Here is a 13845-nt window from a genome sequence, read left to right as displayed (position 1 = left end):
GGGTAGCAACTTTCCTTCTCACAATATTACTGACAATGAACAAAAGTATTTTCTATAGATGGAGAGAAGCATTTTTAACAACAATCACTTTTCATATGTGAATAGTTAATAACAGCTTAAGTAATGGTTTCCATAAAACAAAAACCAAACAGCACTGCTGTGCTGTATTCAGCTATCTGACATTCTCTCAATAAATTTGAAACTAGTAGCAAATTAAGAAACTGTATCACTTCTGAGACAACTTATGAATATGATAAATAGAGACAAATTTCAATACTAAAAGGTATGGAAAACCAAACAAACAAACAAAAGGGTAACAGTTGATAACAGGTATCACAATAGTACAACTATGACTAAATCACGTTTGAGTTTGTAGAATGAAGCCTAGTTTACATGACGACACTAGCTACTGGCCACAGTGCAAGCGCACTACACATTTAGGCAACTCGTTGGTGGAACTAAACAATTTCAGCCTATTCCAACTTTGTTGACACTCATTGCATTAGACTTGAGGTTAAGTGTGTCATTAGAGTGCAAACACACTGAAATATCAAGTGAGGAATGGAGGATAATGTTTTAGTTTTTGGTAATCTATGCTTTGCATAGATGTCTGAGATATCAGTAATGTTGGTTACAAAAACAAGCAGTGACATGTTGCTGAACTTGAGACTGCCCCACGTGATCTGAACATAGAAGGGCTGACAATAACTGAGCTACAGGGCAAAATTCATTAAGTAAAGAGCACATATACAAATGAACTAAGTAGCAGGAGGCAAGCAAAATATCTAGCTGTGGAACTGCTCGAATCTACAAGATGTGATTTAAGTTGGTCAGTTCTTTTTTGAGGAAAACTGTTGACAGGAGGAAAAGCTACACAAATCTGGAAAGCTGAATTCTTTATTCAATATTCATTTATTTAAAATCCCATAGCAGTGCTGCCACATATGTTTAAACTTTGAAATACTGCCATGTTTGGACACCATTATGGTCCTAATGTGGCCTGCTTCAAACAACTAATCCTATTAATTTTAAGAATAATTGGTGTTAATGGAAATGCACCATCACCAACTAAATCTTCTAGCAGGCCAAGAGATTTGGACTGTACTGCACATAATGTGATTGTAATTTCAGTTCTGGCAACAATGCTTCATGTTTTACAGTATCTTTATTTCTTTTATTGCATTATTAATTCTACTTAAGAGAAATATGAACTGTGCTAGTCCCATTGTAATATCATTAAAATCCACTACAATTTCTTTCAGCACGGTACTGAGGAACAATGCTGACATGTTTTCTTTATCCAGGTATGCACTCAAACAAATTTCTTATTTCTTTCTTTTTGTCAGCAGTGATTCAACACAATGGGTATTAACTCTGCCACAACTCATGCAGCTGCCAAAACTTTCATTTCAGACATAACACAAGCACCCACAAAATGAAGAAACTGATGTGTACACTGGCATCACAGTGTCTACAATATATATGAAAACCAATGTCATCATGTAAACTAGGCTTGAGAAGGAAGAGAAAGAAGTTGCTACAAGAAGGTAAATGGAACATCAAATCACTAAGCTCATTTGATAGTGAATTAAAAATAAAATCTGGGAGGGGGAAAGAATGCAGAAGAGGACTTACACATGAAAATCAGATACTTACTGTCCACACTTTTCTCTTTTTTTACATTTGTGAAGCATTGTCTGTGGTGCTTCAATTATGTGTCTTTTTGTACATAATAATCGTAAACTCAGGAATTTTTTTCTGGTGGCGGCAAATTAGGGCACTGAAACTAATCAATGATGAGAGCTGAAAATTTGTGCTGGGCTGCGTCTCAAACATGTATGCTTTGTTTCTCTAGAACAGTTGCCTTTACTGCCTCGACCATCTGGACACACTTCCCAATCGACCCAAATTCCCAACTTGTCATACACCAATGCAGCATCCCTGTCCATGCACTCCTTGCTCGCAGTGTGACCTATATTCCAATGAGAGGAAACAAAATATGTGCTCTGAAGGTTGAATGTTTGGATGTCAAGCCTATAAAAATATTACGTGTGTCTATGTCTGTTCTGTCAAGACATTGAAATAAATAAATAAAAGCCAAATGGTTGTGAAATTCAAAACAAAAGTGAAAATCTGATGACATTTGGTGCAGTTGCATTACATTTTGCCTCTAGTATGCCCATCAATCGCATCACATTGCTCTTACCAGTTCTGAAGGTGCAGTGTGCACGTAAACATACTTAGAACAATAGAGTCTTCTGAGAAGCATGTACTGCTGGCCACCATTTAATTTCATCCTGCTGAAAGGTGCAATGCAGCCAAAATTCATTGACAAATGAGTAATGAGTACGGCGAAACTTTCATGAATGACATAAAAGTGCTACTTTGAAGTAGAACTTAAAGACATTTATGATGTAAGCAGTCAGAGAAGGAGATGAGTATCAACTGATGATCTAGTTCAACGGGTGAATCAAGCGGTTTGAGAAAATTATCTGTTCACAATTTCTCTGTAGAATGATTTGTTTCCAGTAATTTCCAGGTTAGCTCTCTATACCATCATGACAAAGGCACTATAGTACCACAGACACAGTGTCTATTTTAGCCTGAACCACATATTAACAAGACTCCAAATTAAGTTCCATTCTTACCAAAGATACAGAGGACACAGTTACCAGGCTATTACATGATATATTTCAACATACCTTACTGGCTGGTGTATTGAGAGGGAATTACACACAGTTAGGCAACAAAAATTCCAACAAACCTGATGTTGTGTAATGGCTGCCCTTGTTGCACCTCCTGCAACACCTACAACTGCTTTCAAGGTTGTGGATACACACAGAACAAGTGTGGACCAATTTCTGAAGAATGGCAAAAGTAGTTCAAGACAAAATGCAACATCATTCAGGACATCAGCTGTTAGTCTCCATTTTTTGCAGTCTGCGTCCAGTGAGGTCCTAGTGAATGAGGATGCCAACAAAAATCCCAAAGCATAATTAGATAAGCAAAATAGTTTAAAAACACTTACAAAATATGTAGAATGGCGACAATAAATATATAATATTTATCGATTCAAGCACATTTCTGAATTAATTTTTGAGGCAGCATTTCCAAAAGTAGCCACTTCGACAGCAGAGCTATGGAAAATAGACAAGTAACTGCTACTATTAGAAAGTTGTTCCTGATATTTAATTTTATCAGTTATTCGTAAATGCACTGCACTAATCCACAGTTCCTAGATTACCATCACAGGCATAAAGGGATATACAGAAGGGTATGTTGCAAACAAATAATTCAAATGAGAAAATAACATATGACACAGTAAATAAAAGCAAAGTAGTATACAATGTCATAGAACATGTAACTGGAAAAGGCAGACAGAAATATAACAACATACACATCAAAGAAGGGAATAGAGTAACAGAATATCTTCAGCAATTGGCAAGTTTTGTAAGTAACTATATCGCTGGTAATGCAGAAAAGCTACAATAAAATAATGCTAAAATACATGCAGCACCTATAATGAATTATACAACATGCACAATGGTGATGTTCCCCACAACAGAGCACGAAGTCGGAACTATAATACTGAAATTAAAAATTAAGAAGTCACAGCAGGCATAGACGATACACCCAGTCTCTGTTCCAAAGGGATGCATAGAGAGCATACAAGCCCCATCTACAACTAATAAATGAGTCCTTTAGTTCAATGATATGGAAAGGACAGATTGCTACTCATCATACAGAGGTGGCATTGAGCCACAGATAGGCACAATGAAAAAGAATGCTGGACATATTTAAGCTTTCAGATGAAGTCTTTCTTCAGAAATAAAAACACACACACACACGCACTCAAGTGCGCGCGCTCTCACACATGTGCACACACACACACACACACACACACACACACACACACACACACACACACACACACAAATCACAATCACCATCACCACCACCACCACCACCACCAACAACAACAACAACAACTCATACACATGTGGCCACTGCCCAACTGGAACTGTATCTGCTGGGATGGGTAGGGGAGGTAAGGTTTGTTTGTTGACTTGGGGGAGGGGACCCAAAAAGCAAGGTCATCGGTCCCATCGGATAAGGGAAGGATGTGAAAGGAAGTCAGCCGTGCCCTTTCAAACAAACAATCCTGGCATTTGCCTAAAGCGATTTAGGGAAATCATGGAAAACTAAATGAGGATGGCTGGATGCAGGATCGAACCATCATCCTCCTGAATGCAAGTCCAGTATGCTCGCCCCTGGCAGGAGGTAAGGAAGGGGCCTGGAGGGGGGAGTGTGACAGCATGGATGACGATGCCAGGCCTAACTGTGGGAGTGTGCAGGGATGTGATGCGGACAGGATAGTGCTGCCAATTGTAGCATCAGGGAGGAGACAGTGCTATGTGTGAGAGAGCATGGTGGGAGGAAGATGAGAGAGGACAGAAGTAGAGAAGAAGAAAGGATTATGTCAGTGTGTTAGCAGGATAGAAAACATGTGAAGTAAAGGGGCAAGGAAGGGAACAGGCAGGTGGAGAATAGTGACTAACAAAGGTTACTGGTGGGAGAGGTGAGAAGAGGTGGGAGGGGGGTGGAGCATTACAGAAACGAAGGATACACTGCAGGGAGAATTCTCACCTGCACAATTCAGGAAATCTGGTGTTGGTGGGGAGAGATCTGATGGCTCAGGCTATGAAGCAGTCACAAAGAGAAGCACATCTTGTTGTGCTGCATATTCAGCACCTGTGTGGCCAGTTGTATCTTGGCTAGAATTTGGCATGGCCAATCATGCAAGCAGATGGCCTGTTAGTTGTCATGGCTGTTTTCTTAAGTAGTCTGCCTTTTATGAGATAGTAGATGCCAGTGACAGGACTGCTCTAGGTGGTAACAGGAGGGTGTATGAGACAGGTCTTGCTTCTGTGTCTATTACAGGGATATGAAACATGAGACAAAGTGCTGAGAGCAGGAGTGAAGTAGGGACAGAACAGAATATTGCGTAAGTTGGGTGGGCAACAAAACACCATTGTTGGAGGGGTAGGGAGGATATTTCTTATTAAAAGGGACAATGAGAGGTAGTCAAAAGCCTGGCAGAGATTGTGATTCAGTTGCACCAATCCTGGGCAGTGCTGAGTCACAAGAGGAGAACTCCTTTGTTGCTGGGCAGTGGTTATGTGATAGATGGCAGGTGACTACTGAGACAGTCCTTCAGTTAAAAGTATTTTTCCTCAGTACCTTAAGCAAGTGGAAGTCGTGACCTTAGCAAGAAAGGTAATGTAGAGGGCATAGAAAACTACAAAATTCTCAAAACTAACTGAATTGATCATGACAGACTAAAATGAGTTACATGAATGAATGCAGCCTTTTAATGGAGCACAGTCTGGTTTCAGAAGTGGGAGAAGTACAGTACCAGACATTACAGAGTTCCCTTTACTGAAAATAACAACGTCATAGCCAGTGATACAACACTAGTTCTCCTAACACAGAAAGTAAATGAAACCCTTGGGTTCTATCACTGAACATGAACTCTATTTTCAAACTGCAGAAAGATCTGTAAGAATAACAAAGAGGAGTAGTAGACAGCCTTATTGTAAAGAACTACTTCAAAAACTGGGTATCCTTACCGCACCAAGTGAGTACATATACCCGGCTGTCCATATCTGGACAAACATTAATAGTTCTTTACTTACTCATGGAACAAGAGCCAGTTTTGACTTACATTTACAAGGAAAACACACACACAAAATTCAAAACAATATTTTTTATCAGGGAATAAAACTGAAGCACTGAGAACCTAAAGCACACCTGTAGTTTTGAGACTGTAACATGTATGCATGCTGGTGACATCTGTTGATATTATAGTGAATGATCTTATCTGTGCTGAAGGCCGACATTGTATATATGAACATTCATGAAAGGTTATCTCTCCAATGTATCTGATATTCACTACCCTATGGGCACTTTGTGTCTGTATTTTAGCCTTTTATGGTTCTCAGTGCCCCAATTGTATAATAAATTTCCCAAGGAGGTGACAAAAATTACTGCAATATATGAGTTCAAAGAGGTAGCTGAAACATACTTTACAAGTAATGCAAACCACACACTTAAAGATTACTAAGAGGATTCACAGTAGCATTTAAAAGTGAAATGGCACTACTCTAACATCCCACCACATTAAATACATGATCACACTGTAATGTTTTTACAAGAAAATTATGTGCCAAGATCTATATTGCATGCCTGTAATCTCTTGTCATTCTCCTGAGCTCAACAGCTCACTCATCATGAGAGAACATATTTTTCCAGAAAGAGTGAAGGGAGGACATACAGATTTGCACGAGGCATAGCTGCACGTTAACACGCCTGGGGTCAATTATCTGATGAGACTCATGGGAAAGCAATGGACTAACAGCACATTCGTGGTCTTGCACAGTGTGTGCTGTGATGCAATGCCAAACTATGTTTCATAAGTTATTTGGCACAAATAGTGTATAATCAAAAGAACATAATAGGAATCAACTGAACGAGACAGTGCAGTTATTAAGATACTGACCTCTTACTCGGGTGATGGCTTTTGCTCTATGCGGCCATTCCACTTTAGGTTTCCTGTGACTGTTCTACATTGTTTCATGCAAATGCCAGGATATTTCCTTCAGCAAGATGACAGCCAGCCACTTGTCCTAACCTCATCTTGTTTTGCCAGATATTTGCAATTTCAGTTTCAGAATGTGTAGCTGGAGTCTCCTCAACAAATACTGCTCATCACGTCTTTCAAGTGATGCTCAGTGTCAACAGAAGGCATCAGTTTTTTTCCTCCTTACAAACAAAATTATTTTTAAAGCCAAATTTTATGTGCCCATTCAATAGAGCGGTCTCAAATTAGGCTGCTTCTTCTTGTTCCTGAAATGTTTCTGCTTATGCAGATTACTCATCACAAATTAGTCTAGTGTGACATTTGTTTTATAGATACGTATTAACTCATTCAAGATTACGCCCATGTCTCACTCATGCACTGGCATAACCTGTGTGTGAATGAGATTCAGGCACTGTCACCATACAGTTAACATTATGACAGAATGAATCATTCATAAGAATAGACTCACTTTCACTGTTATCATCAGAATTACCTGAAAACACTGCCACTTTATGTTTATTTACAGGTCTAATGATGATGCTGTCACTGAAGTTATCCTTATGAACCATAAAAACATTCATTCATACAGTCATCTGACTCTTCCTTCTCACTAGGAACATATGAATAATCGTTGTCAAAGACCTAAAAAAGTACTTCAGATTCATTCATTTCCTTCTGTTTTCTGAACAGGGCCACCTCTAACAGCAGGACTAACTTCAAGATGAAATATCAAAATACAATCAAAATGCTAAATAAGCTAATTTATTTCAAGACAATCAAGTTTGATACATTGACTACTGATATAAACAACTAAATAGATGAATTACTTGAAATATGTCATAGTAGATGGCAACTACAGACAAAGTGTAGAACACGCAAAATGACAGTAAACTCAGAATCTGTCTACAATGTGTTAAAAGCACAGCACAGCACTTCAGCAGCAACAGCACCTCCCTGGCACGCACTGATTGCTACCACCACACAGCAGTGTTGCTCAGCTGCTGCTAGAGTACAACTTAATCTTTGTTTTTTACTCTCCCTATTAATATACATCAATAAAACAAATATCACTCTACACTAATTTGGAACCACTCTATCAAACAGGAACATAAAATTTTGCGTTAAAAATAATTTTGGTTGCAATGGGAAACGGACCAATACTTTCCATAGACACTGGGAGTAGTACGAAAGAAGTGATGAGCAGTATTTATATGGGCTGATTCCAGCTATACACGCAAAACTGCTTATAGTGTGCTCTGTAGAGCCCCTGTTTACTAGACATTTTTCCATTATTTTGGTCATACTATCACTTCCCAAAATACACAACACTTTTTTTAACACCATGCATATGAGTGATAGCAAGAATGTGCACGAAAGAGGGAGGAAGGGAGAAGGACATACAAATATAGCACTGAGAGACACATCAGTGAGACCATGAGGAATGAGGCACAGAAATAAGAAGACAAAGATTTCTGTCACAGGTCAATGAATGCCATGACAACTGGGCACACAACAAAGCAGGCAAGGTGGGTATGGAAAAAGATAATAAATAACTAACAAAAGAGAGGAGTGATGTTAACCCTCTATGCAACGTAAGTCCACCTTCCTCTCCTTTACCGAGATTTTCTTGCCAGTGCTGTAATCCTCAAACAAAGGAAGGAAGTATTTAGACTGCAATGTGCCTGAATCAATTTGTACTCGGAATCTAACTGACTTTAAAATTGGACTAACACTCAATAATAGCACACTTTTCTGTGGGAAATGCTAAAAGTCTAGATTGGGGCCAGTGACCTACTTACATATTTCGTGCAGCAGTGTTGTCAGAACTCACTGTGAGTTATGATGGGGACTATGGGGGGCAAGGTAATTCTATAAGAGGTATATCAGCTACTGCTGCATCCACACAGTCAATGACGGGAAGATGGTCATCGGAAGCTAGAGGCTTCCTAATATTCTCACATCAGTAGAGAAGCGAAATCTGCTACGTGGTCAGAAAAAAACAACTGTGTTCTCAGGTCCCACAGCCTCAGAAAAAACAACATGTTCAGAAGAAATAGCCAAATATTTGTTACAATGAACATATAAGTTTCACGGCTGTCCTGTTGGGATGATCAGTAAAAACAGTAACATGACAGATGACAGGCTGAGGAAACAAAAAAGACAGTGAAGATAACAATTAATGTAAACAATTCTTTTTTGCTTATTTTATTTCTTCTTGTATTATCAAAATGTAGACAATTAATAAATGGCATATGTTTAGTACAGGCATCATATTAATTGGTTACGTAGATACTTTATGTCAATAAAAGTTTGTAATTTCAGCTAGACAAGAAGCATCTTAAAGAAAAGGGGGGATTATCTTACATTCAGGGTCGTTTTATACTTAGGTAATTATGGTATATTGCTCTGATAAATAAGGAAAACAAAATTTTGGCAAGCTGTCATCTTAGTTTCTTACATGTCACTCAGCTTCTTATCTTAATGCTGAATGCTAGTCTCCATTCTCAATCAAAATTAATATGTTGTAACACATTGTCACAAGGAAAGCAGGCAAAGAATATAGGTCATACAAAAATTAAAAGGAAGTGGTGCATGAGGGTCATCTGGGAAGTAAGTTCCATTATGATGTAAAAGTAACATACAAATGGCAGTAACAATGATGTTTATATGCAGTAACAATGATGTTTACATTCAGTATAAGCAGCTGTCTCCTGCTACTTTTGTTCAATTTCTCTCCACTATTGAAATATTTATCATAAGAGAGACCAGAATACATAAACCATCAGTTCCGAATGTTTTGAGACTGGATTAATAAGAAACAGAAAGGTTAAGATAGTTGTTCCATTGCTTCAGGAGTTCTACGTAATGCCCTCCCCTCCTCCCCCCGCCCTCTACCCCTCTAATCACCCACTTGTGTACAATGTAAAGAACACACATACAACAATGTGAAATGGCCAGAAAAATCCTTCTTTGGGATGTTGGGATGTTCAACTCATGTGTCACACTGGTTTGAGAATCACTTTCGTAACAATCTGTACATGCAGAAACATTTCAGAAAGAAGATGAAGGCAGTTATATTGTCAAATTATTGACCCTACACCCAAATTTCTGTACTTTGTTGTTTTCTGGTTGGTTCGTATTGGTAACACAAAGTCTTATCGCCCATTGTGGTTATTTCTAGAGAAAAAATTGTCTGCGTTTTGTGTTTAAATCAAGTCACAACAGGTGTCCATGTGTTGTAATTTTTGTTCAAGAGTCGAGGTGTGCAGGATATACTCTGAACTTTGGTCTTACATATCAAACTAGCACTCTGATGTGTAACCCTACATCCACCTATCTGATAAACAGTTCCACTCACCAAACCATGTAATAGTCTAATGGTTGAGAATAGAAAGTTGCTTGTGGGTTTTTTACTATCTGTTTTGTATGTGAGACGTATATGGGTGGCACCACATATCTTAAAGATGGGATGGCAACCACAGTATTACTGTGAGTTGTGCTATCTTCAAGGACTGTGTGCTTTTTTCCTTGGGTCATCGTCATCATAGACATCGTTCTGGGCTTGAAGTAGTGCAGCTAACCACTAGTAAAAGCACATGCTGTAACAATGTCAGTTTTCAAGAGGTTCATACAAGTAATGTTCCCTGTTACATAATGTTTTAACACAAGAAGCTATTGTACAATGGAATACAATGTGTGGATTTGGTAACAGAAGGAATACTTCATATTCATTTAGAGAAAGTTGGAATTTTGTAGAAGTTTATTAGTTTCCACACAAGCACACTTGCATAGGTAATAAGAACCATCAGCACTGCACTGGCATGGTTAGAAATAAATTTGAATTTATGTACAGATGTTCAGAATGAAGAGAAGACAATAAATTCCAATCTGAAGAGATATATAAGAGGTACATTCAAGTTCTAAGGCCTCCGATTTTTTTTTTCTCCGGACTGGAAATAGATAGAAACATGCGCATTGTTTTAAAATGAGGCCGCGTTCATTGTCAATACATCCCAGAGATGGCAGCACCGTATGGCAGATGGAATTTTACTGCCAGCGGCGAGAATGAGAACTGTTTTAAATACTTAAAATGGCGACGTTTTCCTTACTTGAACAGCGTGCAATCATTCGTTTACTGAATTTGCGTGGTGTGAAACCAATTGAAATTCATCGACAGTTGAAGGAGACATGGGGTGATGGAGTTATGGATGTGTGTCGAAAGTGCGTTCGTGGGTGCGACAGTTTAATGAAGGCAGAACATTGTGTGACAACAAACCGAAACAACCTCGGGCTCGCACAAGCCGGTCTGACGACATGATCGAGAAAGTGGAGAGAATTGTTTTGGGGGATCGCCGAATGACTGTTGAACAGATCGCCTCCAGAGTTGGCATTCCTGTGGGTTCTGTGCACACAATCCTGCATGACGACCTGAAAATGCGAAAAGTGTCATCCAGGTGGGTGCCACAAACGCTGACGGACGACCACACGGCTGCCCATGTGGCATGTTGCCAAGCAATGTTGACGCGCAACAACAGCACGAATGGGACTTTCTTTTCGTCGGTTGTGACAATGGATGAGACGTGGATGCCATTTTTCAATCCAGAAACAAAGCGCCACTCAGCTCAATGGAAGCACACAGATTCACCACCACCAAAAAAATTTCGAGTAACTGCCAGAGCTGAAAAAATGATGGTGTCCATGTTCTGGGACAGCGAGGGCGTAATCCTTACCCATTGCACTCCAAAGGGCACTACGGTAACAGGTGCATCCTACGAAAATGTTTTGAAGAATAAATTCCTTCCTGCACTGCAACAAAAACGTCCGGGAAGGGCTGTGCGTGTGCTCTTTCACCAAGACAACACACCCGCACATCGAGCTAATGTTATGCAACAGTTTCTTCGTGATAACAACTTTGATGTGATTCCTCATGCTCCCTACTCACCTGACCTGGCTCCTAGTGACTTTTGGCTTTTTCCAACAATGAAAGACACTCTCCGTGGCTGCACATTCACCAGCCGTGCTGCTATTGCCTCAGTGATTTTCCAGTGGTCAAAACAGACTCCTAAAGAAGCCTTCGCCGCTGCCATGGAATCATGGCGTCAGCATTGAGAAAAATGTGTTCGTCTGCAGGGCGATTACGTCGAGAAGTAATGCCAGTTTCATCGATTTCGGGTGAGTAGTTAGTTAGAAAAAAAATCGGAGGCCTTAGAACTTGAATGCGCCTCGTATTTAAAGGGAAACACTGCATTTTGGAGATCATGACACAAACCAGAATAATTATAATACACTGGAGAGAGATAAAAATTTAAAAAGAAGATTTACTGTAAATTAGATGTAAGAAGAAATTGAAGATTTATTGAAAAATGCTGTTGTTGTCCCCAGCAACCAAGTCGACAGCAGAAAATTTGATGAATTGCAGAAGTGACTACATGCACTACAGACTAGTGTTTATGAAGAAATAGTCTGCAGTCGAGGTGGTGATGAGCTATTTATTGCGTATGGCCCTGAAATAAAACCTTGCAGGTGTCCAAGCCATGAGGTGGCAGTCCTACCACCACAATTGAGGGATGTGGACTGATAACCTGCACCACCAAAAAAATGTGTGAATAAATAAATAAACTGAAATACAGAACGTAAATGGAGAAATAATTGGATGGGTCTTAAGGATATGAACTCTGGTCTGAAAAGGAAAACACATGTTATATTTTGGAATGTAAGAACATTCAGAGAGGCAGGAAGATTAAACCAGAAAAGAGAGATGGAGGACTACCAATTGGGTTTACTGGACCTTTGTGAAACTAGGTAACCAGAGTATGGAAAGCTCATACAAAATGTTGGAGTTCTGTTGTATGTATGACAGACGGGTGAAGATGCATTGCCCAGGATTAGTGTAGGGCTCTTACAATCTAAGAACTGCAAAAGGAGCTTACTGGAGTGGAGTGGAAACCAGTCTCAGAAAGGATAATAATCATGTGCTTTAAAACAAATGTGCAAAATATCATTGAAATTCAATGATATTCAGCAGCTGAAGTGGATGAAGGACAGTTAAAAGATGCATTTTATACAGAGCTACATGGAGTCCTTGGACAAACTAATTGGAGATATAAAAATTTTAATGTGGTGCTTGAACGCAAAGGTTGATTCAGAAAATGAAGGGTTTGAACACATCATGGGTGTCCATGGCATTGGAAACAAAAATGTAAATGGTGAACTGCTGTGTGCTGAGCATGAATTAATCACTGGAGGTACACTGTTTCCACATCATACCTGCCCTAAGACAACATGGGTCTCACCACATAATGTCAATGTAAATCAAATAGATCACATAGCCACAAACCATTTCAACACACACTGTTCCATGTGGAAATAGAAAGGGAGCAGACACTGGAAGTGACCACCACCTAGTTTTGATAGAGTTTTGATTGAAGAAGGGCAAATAAAACCAAGCTCATTCATAGGAGCAAAAAAGAAAAGAAAAGGAAACACACACAGAAATGTTATAAAACCAGTGCATCAACGAAAGATTTGCTGTTGAACTACAAAACAGATTTCAGGTTCTCACTGGGAAAAAAAGGAAAGAATGGATTTCTGATGACGTGGAATCACAGTGACAGCAAGAAAGAACTAAAACTAAAACTATGAACAAGGTGAGTAAACGGAAATGGATAGATAATCAGGCACAATTAGCAAACAAGGCAGCAAGATGGGGGCGGGGGCGAAATTATAAAAGAGCACAAAATCAACGAACGGCTGTCAATGAAAAACTTTAAACAGGAAGGATCAGCTAAGAGGAAGGAAGGTGTGGTGATTAGGACTCAACAGGCACAGCTACAAAGATGGGGAGAGCATTTCAAGGAGATGTTAAATTTTGAAGACAATTTTCGAGCAACAGGTGAGAGATGTTTCCACAACAGATAAAATTAGGATTCTTTTGAGACGCATAAAAATGCAATGGTTCCAGGGTACAAAACATAGCAACAGAGTTATCAAAAGCCAATCTTGCAATTACTGCTAAAATCCACCACCCCCTGTTGCTGTTGAAGCATATTTGGCTCTAATAGAAATCCACAATGAAGTGGAAAAATGGACTGGGGGTAAAGCTCCCACAAAAACGGAAATTTGACAGTTCATAAAAACTGGTGTGGGACCCTGTATTACATTGGTGTTAGTGTCCTGCAAGGACCTCACCAGAATTCTTTTAATCA

At 39.3% G+C, this 13845-nt stretch overlaps 1 protein-coding gene across 2 annotated transcripts in view; it reads right to left on the bottom strand.

Annotated features, from left to right (window-relative positions):
- LOC126165201 (RUS family member 1) overlaps window positions 1–13845 on the bottom strand; it is a 112287-nt gene that overhangs the window by 60062 nt on the left and 38380 nt on the right. For both annotated transcript variants that reach the window (XM_049920300.1, XM_049920301.1), the window contains exon 4: window positions 2765–2957. In XM_049920300.1, coding sequence (XP_049776257.1) covers window positions 2765–2957 — 193 coding nt within the window. The remainder of the gene's footprint in view (window positions 1–2764; window positions 2958–13845) is intronic.

This window comes from Schistocerca cancellata, chromosome 1, assembly GCF_023864275.1.
Source record: "Schistocerca cancellata isolate TAMUIC-IGC-003103 chromosome 1, iqSchCanc2.1, whole genome shotgun sequence".
Classification (NCBI taxonomy): Eukaryota; Metazoa; Arthropoda; class Insecta; order Orthoptera; family Acrididae; genus Schistocerca; species Schistocerca cancellata.
Note: the sequence above shows the minus strand (reverse complement) of the source record. Positions and strands in the feature narration are given on the sequence as shown.